Consider the following 12,083-nt stretch of genomic DNA (forward strand, 5'->3'; position numbering starts at 1 on the left):
TTTGTTGGTCTATCAGACAGTGGCCAGTCATCTGGGGGAATCATTGCCTGGTGATGTTTCTTGACCCTTGTTGGCTTGGGCTGCACACAGCTGCAGTAGAGTCCATGGACCAGGCCCTGGGAGGCTAAGACTTGCTCTTCTCTTGTCCAAGGGTATCTTGCCGTGGCAGTTGTCAAGAAGGCAAATGATGAGCTCACGTGGAATTCTCTGAGAGGCAAGAAGTCCTGCCACACCGCCGTGGACAGGACTGCAGGCTGGAACATCCCCATGGGCCTGATCGCCAACCAGACAGGCTCCTGCAAATTTGGTAGGAGTCCTGAGGGAGTCGTGGGTCGGCCATCCTGAGGGGCAGGCTGGGGTCCTCTGTAGAACTCAGGGAGGGGAGGGGTGGGGACTTGCAGGCTGACCGTGGCTTACAGGCCTTTTCTGGTGTAAGCAAGATCTCCCTGCGGCTGCCTTCTGCAGCTTCTCCACACAGCACTTCCCACACCCCATCCGCCCCACACGAAGGTGCAAAACTGGAGGATCAGTCTGTTTCTCTGCACCCTAAGAATGGATGCAGGTCCTGAGAAGTGCAAAAGTCATTTTTTGCTTCCTGGAGCTCCGGATCTAAATTCCTCCCAGGCACTGGCTTCTCAATTTGGGAAAAGCCATCTGCCTTCCTCATGAAAGGTGACTTCTGTTACTAAACAGAACTGACTTCTTACTCCACGCTGTAGAGGAAACTGAGTAAGACCTCCAGGCTTTTGGCTCAGTCTCCCCTCCCGCCGTGCTCACACCCCACACGTGAGCCACGCCCTACCTGCCGTGGGCCTGGTGGCGTGGAGCTGTGTGCCGTGTTCTTGTCGTGGCCCACCTCCCGGGCAGGCGTCTGCTCGAGTGGGGCCCTGCTGCATTTTGAATGGGTCTGCGATCCTGGCTTGGCAGGCTCTAGTGTGGCTCTGTTCCTCACTAGCAGTGCACACTGGTGTCGCTCTCTGTGACCCCACGGCAGCCTCCAGGTTGTGGGCAAGCTGCCAGGACCACAGTGGGACACTCCCAGCCCTAACCAGAGCTTGGCACGTGGCGTGGTTCTTCCAGTGGCAGGGGCTGCACGAGTCTGATAATGGGTGCTACTTGCTCTTCAGGGCAGGGCTTTCTTGTCACCTTTATTTCCTCTCTCTTTAATCCGTATTAATCCATGTTAACTCCTTAATGTGGGTTAAATCACGTGGTGGGTTGGTTCATATTAGGTTCAGCTGCAAGGACAGAAAACCTCCAGTAGAAGTGAATAGACGTTTATTTCTCTCCCACGTGAGTGAAGTCCAGAGGTGGATTGTCCAGAGCTGGCAGGACGACCACATGGTGTCAGGGGCCCAGGTTTCAAACATCTGGCTATTCTGAAACATATGCGGCTTCCGTGCTCAAGGTCGCTCATGGCCCATGTCACATCTGGGGGTCCAGTTCCCACTTCTGCATTCCATGTGCAGAATGAAGGAAGGGAAGGAGAAGGGGCAAAACACATGTGCCAACTGTCTTTTAAGGATGTCAAGACACTGGCACCCAACACTCCTGCTCATATTTCACTGGCGATACTTAGCCATGTGGCTTACTAGCCACAGAGTAAGGCTTGTCTCTGTTCTAAGGGACCAGGTGCCCAGGTAAAAAGCAGGGTTCCTATTATTGAGGAAAAGGGGAAATCAGATCCTGGAGTGGACATTTTGCAGCTTCTGCTGAGATGGCCATCAGATTCATCAAGTTGAGTCCCCAGCTCGAGGCTGTGATGATGGGACCCTTTGTACAATTACACACTCTCTTCCCCAGCCCCAATCAGGTTTCCTGTCTCAAGTACCTACAGTCTCAAGTTTTTCTGAACCTTGATGGCGCCCGGGTTGGTGGTAACCTGTTACTGTGTGTTATAATGACTGTGTTCTATCTGCCTTGGTCAGTATGATGAATGGAAACCAAGCCACATCACCTGTTAGGTAAAGACCGCTTATCTTGACTCAGGTAGGAAGAGCTGACTCCCCGTGCTTCTTCTCTGCAGATGAATTCTTTGATAAAAGCTGTGCCCCTGGGGCTGACCCGAGATCCAGTCTCTGTGCACTGTGTGTTGGCGATGACCAGAACGTGGACAAGTGTGTGCCCAACAGTAAAGAGAGGTACTATGGCTACACCGGGGCTTTCAGGTGAGTGCTGTGGGCAGGCTTCACCAGGGCAGGGCCTTGTTCCTCATCCTCCAGCATCTTGGCACTGCATTTCTAAGGGGCCCAACGTGGCCCATCACAGCAGAGCCAAGAGGCAGCCTGGGGATCAGCTGATGGGCGGGCTGGGGAGGGCTCCTCCCATCGCGCCCACCACCCCAAGAGTGGGGACTGGCCCGGGGGCTGTCTGACCTCAGCTCTGCTGGTCTCCCCCTTGTGGCCTGGAGCCAAGGTCAACCTCAGTGGGCCTCAGTGTCCTCATCCTCAGCATCAGGTGGGGAGAGGTTGTGGTATCAGTCCTTTCTGCAATTCAGTTTTATGGGGAAGAATTCTCTTTCTCACAGGCACTACCCTCTACCCCAACCTAGGTCATTGTTATGTTTCACGTTTTACTTTTCTCTTTGATTTTGGCCTTAGAAATGGCAAAATAGCACAGTGTTATTCTCCACTAGTGAAAAATAAACCAAAAAATAAGTTTTCAGAATTCACCAATTATAAACACTTAGTAAATCACAGTATCTTTCCACAGTCTTCATTTTATAATCCAGATGTTACTTCTCAGTGGTACAATTAGGGGTTTGAAGGGCAGAGTTCTCCCCTATCCGTTTTTCTGTATTCTCCAAGAATATATTTCACCACCAGGTGGCGTCATGTATCTGAGAATGACTGCCCAAACTGGTCTTTGAATTTTTTTAATGTAAATTCAGTAGCCTTCTCTCCAGTGATGGGATGATATAAAAGTAGCTTTTGCTATACTCTGAGTGACTTATAAAAAAAAATTTCATGAATGTACAAAAATATCTTTAAGGAGCTAAAGTTTTGCAAATGGAAGAGTTGTGATTCTACTCAGAAATATTGAATAGACAACATGTCTGATAAAAAACCATGTGGTTTTCTTTTTCAAACCTATGGTAAGGTATTATTTCACTGGAAACACCTACACTTTAGTATTCCTATTTATACCAGAAGGAAATGCTTTGTCTTTTGCTCAAATCGAAAGCTGGAACCAGAATCATATTTATCTCTGTGTTTCTAACTAACATCCTTATATATTGCTGGTTCTTGATTTTTAAATGTCAGCTATTTTCTGCTGACTTTCCATTATGAAAGAAGAAGTTCTAGCCTCTCGTACTGCTCCTGTGCTTCTTCCACCCATAACCACAAACTTCACCTCCTTTTAGTATCCAACAAGAGTATGACATATTTAGTGCTTACTTCATTATGAATATGTAAATATTAGTCTCGTATTAAATATGTGACATAATAAGATTATATTTCCCTTATTGAACAGAGTTTTTCTTTACTCTGGAGTTGATCGGTGTCTTTTTAAAATTTGCTTAATTTTCTGTACTTCTTTTAAAAAATCACTCATTCATCCCCAAACCTTCTACTAGTAGCATAAATCTAGCAATCCATGCACAAACAGACTGGATGCTGTCCCAGGTTCATCATTTACCTGGGAATGTTGCACCTGAAGATCTCCACCCTCCTCCCCAGTCTGGATTGGGCCTCTCGAGGCCCCCTACATATCTGTGGTCTGGGGATTCCCCTTAAGCATCATTCTGGGATTTTTCATTGTTTTACTTCCTCTTAAATGACCTGTTTCCTGGATCCCACATCTTTAGTTTTCTTAGTTTTGTTGCAGCAGAACACATGTTCTTGAGAAAGGGTGAATAGGAGTTCTGTTTTTTGAGTATTTACATGTCTAAAAACATCTTTAGTCTACCCTTGAAGTGATTTATAGTTTGGCTGGATAACTAAGTGCAGGCTGGAAAACAATTTCCCTAGGAATTTTGACAGGATTTGCATATCTGGGAACTGGGAGCATTAACTGTTTTGACCAACTGTCCCACAAAAAACAAGCAAAAATGTTGGGTTAAGTACACACACACACACACACGTGTGCGCACACACACCCGTGTTCTTTTTTTTAAAATTATTTATTTATTTATTTATGGCTGTGTTGGGTCTTCGTTTCTGTGCGAGGGCTTTCTCTAGTTGCGGCAAGTGGGGGCCACTCTTCATCGCAGTGCGCGGGCCTCTCGTTATCGCAGCCTCTCTTGTTGCGGAGCACAGGCTCCAGATGCGCAGGCTCAGTAATTGTGGCTCACGGGCCTAGTTGCTCCGCGGCATGTGGGATCTTCCCAGACCAGGGCTCGAACCCGTGTCCCCTGCATTGGCAGGCAGATTCTCAACCACTGCGCCACCAGGGAAGCCCCCACACCCATGTTCTTAAGAGCATTGAATGACAAAGTGACAAGGGATTATTAGACTAAAATCTAAGGGGAATAGGAATTCGGAGACCTAGGTGGAGACACTTTGTCCTGAGGGTAGCTATTCTGACAAACTTGAACTCAGAGGTTACATACACCTTTAAGGTAGGAGTGAACCAGAAGTAACTTCCACCCCACTCCCAGGAGGCTTCAGGTTGCCTGGATGCTGAGGAAAACAGGGAGGAAAATACATGTCATCCCTGAAAAATTGAAACCATGGGCCAGCTCTTGCATGGATTTGCAGCTCCAACTTGTGTCCCCTAGGATGGTCCAGAAATTCTCAACTCATAATTTTTTAAAAAGTGGTCTCAGACTAGCGCTCCCTTTAGGAATCTGTCTGGAAGACAGCATCTTCAGTTTAAGCCTCAAATACTGCTCAGAAGTACTCTATCGGTAACAATGAGCAGGACACAGTAAAAAGTAATTATAACAATGTGAAACAAACACACAGCGGAAAAGTTGCTGGAAGCAAAAAACAGCAGAATAAACAGGTTAGTATTTTTAAAAAGGAATAAATAGAACTTCTAGAAAGGAATAAAATTACAGCAACTGAAGTTTGCTATATAATTGACCAGTTTAACAGATTAAGCATAGCTAAAAAGAGAAGTAGCGATGTGGAAATATGTGAAAAAAAATTATGCAGAATGTAACATAGAAAGACAGAAAATCAAGCAAATTCAGAAATTTAAAAGCATTAATCCATTGTCTTCTAAAGCTAGAGTTTCTGTTGAGAAATCTGGTACCATTTTTCGATCCCTGATTCTTTGTATATGACATTTTTTCTTCTTGAAAAGAATTTTTTTTTTTTGAGTTTTCAACAATTTATTTTTGGCTTCCTAATCCTGAGAGAGAAGCTTTAGAAGGCTCATGAGGTGTCTTAGACAAACAGGTCTACAGAAATAATATTTTGTGAAGAGTAAATAAATCAGACACATATGTTTTATATTTCTCTCTGAATTTACAGAGATTTAACTATGAATGAAAAATACTCTTTAGGAAAAATGAGTTTTGTGTTTCGTCCAATGTAAAATGCTTTGAAAACTATTTCTGTGAAAAGTTTTTGATTTAAAGAAATAAAATAAAAAATAGTTCTAAAAATTATTTTTAGATCTCCCTCCAGTGTTCTGAAACTTCACAATGGTATTTCTTCAGTGGGTCTTCTTTTAATTCATCGGATTGGGCATATATATTTACACTGCATGTATATAGGCTCTATCTAGTCCTGCTGTTCTCAGCTACTTTCAGTGGTGCCTAGTACTTCTAATTGTTGAGTCTTTCTGGAGTTCTGCCGTGCACATCAGCTTTCTCCTGAGCGCCCCCCACTTCCAACTTATGTCACAGCTTTCTTTGCTCTTTTGGGTCAATTACTGCTCACCCATTTGATCTCTACTTCCAAACGTTGCCATTATTATCTTCTCTCTTTCCCTCTTGCCTTCCTCTGGCTCATAGATATATGGCTTTAAAAGAAATCTCATTCATGTCATTTTATTGGAATTTTAGAAGGAGGGAAGGTACCCATATATCTTCAATCTACCATTTTAAACTCTAAGTTCCTGGAAATATTTGCCTTTATCTTTTCTATGTTTACTTCCATGTTTCAGTTTTTGGAATGTGTATTATGAATATTTATGAAAACGCTTATAGTTTTTCTTCTCTGGCAATGTTTTTTTTTTTTTTGGCTGTGCTGGGTCTTCGTTGCTGCACGCGGGCTTTCTCTAGTTGCGGCAGGCGGGGGCTACTCTTCGTTGCGGTGTGCGGGCTTCTCATTGCGGTGGCTTCTCTTGCTGCGGAGCATGGGCTTTAGGCGCGCAGGCTCAGTAGTTGTGGCTCACAGGCTTAGTTGCTCCGCGGCACATGGGATCTTCCCGGACCAGGGCTCAAACCCATGTTCCCTGCATTGGCAGGCAGATTCTGAACCACTGTACCACCAGGGAAGCCCCTCTGGCAATGTTTTTATTCTCTGAAACATTTTAGGTGCCTGGCTGAGGACGCTGGGGATGTTGCATTTGTGAAAGATGTCACTGTCTTGGAGAATACTAACGGTAGGTAAAGATGTTTCCCTTTCCCCTTCAAAGAAGAATCTTTGCCATCACGACACAGATTACTATTCAGATTTGCAATTGGAAATTATTATAATCTTTTCCAGACTTGGATCAAATTAATTCTAAAATACTTTACCTCAGTATGCAACATAGTAACATCTATAGGTGTCACATTGATTTTGAAACCAAATTTCCTCTCTCCCTCTCTCTCTCTCCCTCTGTCACACACACACGCGCACACGCACGCACGCACACACACACACACACACACACACCCCAGCCATACTCAGGGGCAACTATCTCCCTGGCTTTGTCTAGTCAGCCACAGAAGCACACCATCTTCCTGTCTCAGCCTATCGGAAACTGAATGTGGATGATACATGAAAAAAAAATTTGGACGTATGCAGGTTAAATTTCCCCTTTTAAACAAGGGAGTAGGAGCGTTTATTCAGCCCATGTGAGCCCTCAGTGTGGAAACTCCTTGGGGGTTAATGAGGACAAAATCATAGGCAGATGCAGATGATAGAAGGTAAAATCCCCCAGCCAATAGAGGAATAGTCACTCTCTCTTCTGACCTCTGGTGAAAATACTAATTACCAAGTTTAAGACTCCCAGCGGTGTGCTGCCTTCCAAACCGCACCTCTCTCCTTACCCGCTGCACTTAGCCCTCCACGCCCCCACAGAGGGCTTGCCACTTCCCCCCTCAAAGGGGCTGCTTCCACTTTCTGCCTCTTCCCTTCAGTGACAGCCACAGCCAGAGCCACTCCTCCAAGTCCCCGGGGAGAGCGATAGAGGCCAGACATGTAAATCTGGGGTGATCTCAGTATCGAATGGACAAAGCCAAGAGAATGCAGGAAGTCTTTTCTTGAGGGGACAGGGCAAAAGGAGAGAAGCAGCCTCCTGACCACGAAAGCTACATTTGCACACACACAGGCATACCTGTGTACAATTACATTTCGAATTCAGGAACCATGAATCTAAGTGATCTCCAGGGATCAGATGGGTGGCAAATTTAGTTTTAAGCTTCTCTGGGATTTCACAACTGTATTTTATCGGAATTGACTGAAAGCATATTTGATAAACCCATAGACGTTCCTATCCTTCCTCTGGTTACACTAAGAGCATTGGAATATGAAAGGAAACAATTTCTTCTTCTTCTTCTTTTTTTTTTTTAAATACTTATTTATTTAATTTATTTATTTGGCTGAGCCAGTTCTTAGTTGCGGCACATGGGATCTTCGTTGCGGCATGCAGGATCTAGCTCCCTGACCAGGGATCGAACCCGGGCCCCCTGCCTTGGGAGCTGGTAGTCTTACCCACTGGACCACCAGGGAAGTCCCAACAATTTCTTCTTGAACACAAACCAGCAATTCTTTTTCTGGAACTCACTGGAAAATATGGCATACATGGAGGGTTTTCTTTTAAAGAAATGTAACAGCTTTATGGAGATACAATTTACATACTCCAAAATCCACCCATTCAGAGTGTAGATTCAATGGGATTCAGTGATCTCCAGCACATTCAAAGTTGTGCAGCTGCCAACAGAATCCAATTCTAGAACATTCACAAAACCCCTTAAAGAAACCCTGCACCTATTATCAGTCGCTTCCCCACTCCCCCAGAGCTGGCAACCATCAATTCACTTTCTGTCTCCATAGATTTGCGTATTCAGGACATTTCACATAAATGGAATCCTACGATATGTGATCTTTTGTGACTGGCTTCTTTTACTTAGCGTAATGTTTTCAAGGTTCATCCACGTTGCAGCGTGTGTCAGAACTTGACTCCTTTTCATTGCTGAGTAATACTCCATCGTGAGGATATGGCACTAATGCTTGATATGTTTGAAGTTTGTGTATCTTGTGGAGCTTTATTTGCTCTCCTTCACATCACTGCAACCCCACTGTGTGCATTTCAAGAGGCCGGTGGATGGTCACAGCCACCCGGAAAGGATGCTTTGACTCAGAGGGGCAGCCGTGGCTGATGCTGCCTTCTTTATATCTCCAGGAGAGAACACTGCAGCCTGGGCTAGGAAATTGGATCGGGAGGACTTTAGGTTGCTGTGTCTCGATGGCACCAGGAAGCCTGTGACAGAGGCTCAGAGCTGCCACCTGGCTGTGGCCCCAAATCATGCCGTGGTATCTCGGAGCGATAAGGCAGCACACGTGGAACAGGTGCTGCTCCTCCAACAGGTATGGGTCACCAGGGCCTCCTGCAGGGGGCTCCTGTTAGGTGCGGCGATCACAGAGCTCAGGGAATCCACCCATCCCCAGCCTTTCTGTCCTGTCCCTCTGCTTGAAGCTGGTGATGAGAGTATTTGCTCCACGCTGGGGGGCTGCCCTGAGTCTCATGGCCCTGGACGTGTGCTCACTGCCTGGCTGGGAGATGCTTTCTCTCCTTGAGCCTCCTGTTGTTCTTCAGGCAAATGAGGGAGGCGACTGAGCCTTCCTCCCATAGCCAGGTAGAGAGTGGTTTGCTCTGCTGATGTTTCCAGAGCCCGGGCCGACTGGGGATGTTCTAGACCGGGCCCCTGCATTTGTAATCTCTAAAAACAACAAACCCAGAACTTGTATAGATTTAAGGCTATCCACGTGAAGTGGTTTGAAGGAAATCCTATAATTTCCTTGAAGTCTGGGATTCTCTATTAGGACATCCAGCTCTGTATTAAAATGGCACGTTTCTAGATGTGCGTTAAAGACAGTGGCCCTAGAATGTAAAAATAGGCACAATAACTAGCATTTATGGAGCCCCCACTGTGCACACTCACAGGTGCTGGTAAGAGGTCTGCTGCCATGCAGGTGCTTGGTTCTTGCAGCTCACCTCCGTGGGAGCCCTGGGCATGGAGGAGGAACCATGTCCAAGGGAGGCTAAGTGACCTGCCCAAGGCAATGACCGGGTCCGTGGCAGAGAGGATTTCCAATGCAGTCTGCCTCTCTGGGAGAGCTGGCCTATTAGAATGCTAGAGGTGATTACTTTGGGGATGGATCTCAAAATCCTCAGCTGTCACCTAGTCACACACAAGAGGTTCTAAGGGAAGAGGCCACAGATGAAAAAGAAAGGCAAGATGGCGGGAGGTGAGATCAGAAGTGGTGAGGGGCCTGGGCACTGGGCTGGGGTGTGGAGCAGGGGGACATGGGGCAGGGGAAGACTAAGCCAGGACAGTGGAGTGATTCCAGAACTTAGCTCCTTTTGCCCCACGGTTTTCCTATGGCTGATCCTGTGCAGAAGAAATGCCCTTGGCCTCCCCGAATCCATAACCTCTCCTGTTTTCCTCCGCTGCTCTCTTACTGTCTGCCCTTTTGACACAGGCTCAGTTTGGGAAAAATGGAAAAGACTGCCCGGGCAAGTTTTGCTTGTTCCAGTCTGAAACCAAAAACCTTCTGTTCAATGACAACACTGAGTGTCTGGCCAAACTCGGAGGCAAAACAACATATGAAAAATATTTGGGACCAGAGTATGTCACGGCCATTGCTAACCTGAAAAAATGCTCAACCTCCCGTAAGTGGAACATAGGTAGCATCACTGGGAAACCACCGCAGGTGAAGGTCAAGGTTGGAGGGCCAAACATTCTAGGGATGAAGCGGGTATAAAAACATTAAGGCAATACAATGTCTCTATACTGTGGGAAATTACACTCTCATTGATGAGGTGAAAGAATTAGAGAATAAAATAAAGCAGTAGTAATATGCTAAATTTTTATAATGCTGATAGCGACTGTAAATATATATATGTATGTATATACTTACACACAGAGGTATACATATATATACATATATATTGAGAAATGACAAATTCTGGTTTCTAGGCAGTTACCGTAAGTACTAACCGTAGAGAATACAAATTCTCAAAGAACATTTTAGCCAGGAAAATGTATTGACAATAATTTAACTCTTTAAAAACATATATATTGAGAAATGACAAATTCTGGTTTCTAGGCAGTTACCGTAAGTACTAACCGTAGAGAATAAAACATTTTAGCCAGGAAAATGTATTGACAATAATTTAATTCTTTAAAAACATTTAGAAGACATAGCAGAGTGTTGTAAGCCTCCAGGCAATGATTCTTGAGTTTCGGCAAGTTTTGCCTCCTCTGTGCACTGGTGTCATCTGGGTTCCTATTCCTGGTCCCTCACCAGGGGAGTTGGAGGCATTGGTGGGTGTTGTGTGGTGGTCCAGGGGTTGGGGAAGGGCTGAGAATCTCTATATCAGTGGTTCTCAACCGGGGATGATTTTGCCCCTGAGGCATTTGGCCATGCCGGGAGGTATTTTTAATTCTCATGATATAGGGGGTGCTCTTGGCATCTGTGCTACTAAACAGAGCACAGAACAGCCTTCGCAACAAAGAATTCCCCAGCCCCAAATGTCAAGAGTGCCAAGGTTGAGAAACCCTGCTATTTCCACGGACATCTCAGGGAATTGTGATGCAGGTGGATCTAGGGCTACACTTAGAAATTGCGCTGCAGGGCTACTCTTGTGAGCAGCCCGCTCAGGATTGCACAGATGGTACACCCCTTGAGGGCAGGGCTTATCTGTCTGTGTTGAATCCCCAGCACTTAACACAGAGGCTCACACAAAGCCAGTGCTCAGGAGGGATTCACGGATGAATGAGTGAATGAGTAGGTGGATATTACTGCAAGCAGATTTGCATGAAGATGATCAATTGCTCACATTCCAGAACAAATTCGAGGACCATCAATACCTTGTGAACTTGAGAGTGTGACAGCTGATTCACCTGGAGACAAGTGGGTGGCAGCTGTGTCACTCAGGCCAGAGCAGGGAATCTCGCAGCTTGATAAGGACCAGAGCTTTTGTGTGCTCCCTTGGGTCCTGTAGCTCTTAGCAGGACGGACAGTGGGGAAATGTGGGGATGGCAAGCCTTGACCTACAGTGGTGGGAGAAGGGCAGAGGAAAGTTTGTTTTAGTGTCCTCTTTGATTGATGTATTGATTCAAAAAAAAAAAAAAAAAAAGGAATCAGTTTCTGAATCTCCTGCTTTGCTGTGTCCCACAGCGCTTCTGGAAGCCTGCGCCTTCCTGACGAGGTCAAACCCGAAAAGAAGCTGCCCCGCCTCCCCGGGGGCCTCAGCCCCTCCCTGCTTCCAGCCCTGATCCTTCTTCTCCCTTCCTCTCCCTTCCTGAGGGCGGATTTTGCCGAGCTCATCAGTTTTCACAGATCCCTGCTATCATCTTAACAAGAAATAAAATTAGAAATGCTGTTGATTTTCATTCCCTATAAAGTGCCATTCATCTTTTCTAGAATTTCATACTGAAATCATGTGTCTGACCAAACACCTGCCCAGTGGAACCTTTCCTTCCCTGTATTCCCGGTCCCACTCCCACTCTTTCCGGCAGTTTTGGGCTTAGTGCCTGATGGTCTGGAGTCTAAGGTCAGGCCAAGCAACTCTTTTCCTCAAGGACACCTGTTGGTCCCTCATATAGTTGTCTGTGTGTGTGTGTGTGTGTGTGTGTGTGTGTTTGAGTGTGTATGTGCATGTGTGTGTGTGTTTCTAAGGCGGGGGAAGGAATAGAGAGTAGGAATCAAGGGATTAGTGGAAGAAGCTGGGTATCAAGAAGATTTATGAGTATT

The 12,083-nt window shown here is 45.9% G+C and overlaps 1 protein-coding gene across 1 annotated transcript in view; it reads left to right on the forward strand.

Annotated features, from left to right (window-relative positions):
- The window catches only part of LTF (lactotransferrin), a 28,819-nt gene extending 17,086 nt beyond the window's left edge, over window positions 1–11,733 (forward strand). The window contains 7 exon segments of the mRNA XM_082347371.1: window positions 152–307; window positions 2,027–2,168; window positions 6,431–6,498; window positions 8,506–8,690; window positions 9,807–9,996; window positions 11,508–11,533; window positions 11,535–11,733. Coding sequence (XP_082203497.1) covers window positions 152–307; window positions 2,027–2,168; window positions 6,431–6,498; window positions 8,506–8,690; window positions 9,807–9,996; window positions 11,508–11,533; window positions 11,535–11,732 — 965 coding nt within the window. The 3' untranslated portion in view covers window position 11,733.
- Window positions 11,734–12,083: the final 350 nt, after the last annotated feature.

The sequence above is a fragment of the Balaenoptera borealis genome, assembly GCF_965194805.1.
Source record: "Balaenoptera borealis genome assembly, chromosome: 12".
Lineage (NCBI taxonomy): Eukaryota > Metazoa > Chordata > Mammalia > Artiodactyla > Balaenopteridae > Balaenoptera > Balaenoptera borealis.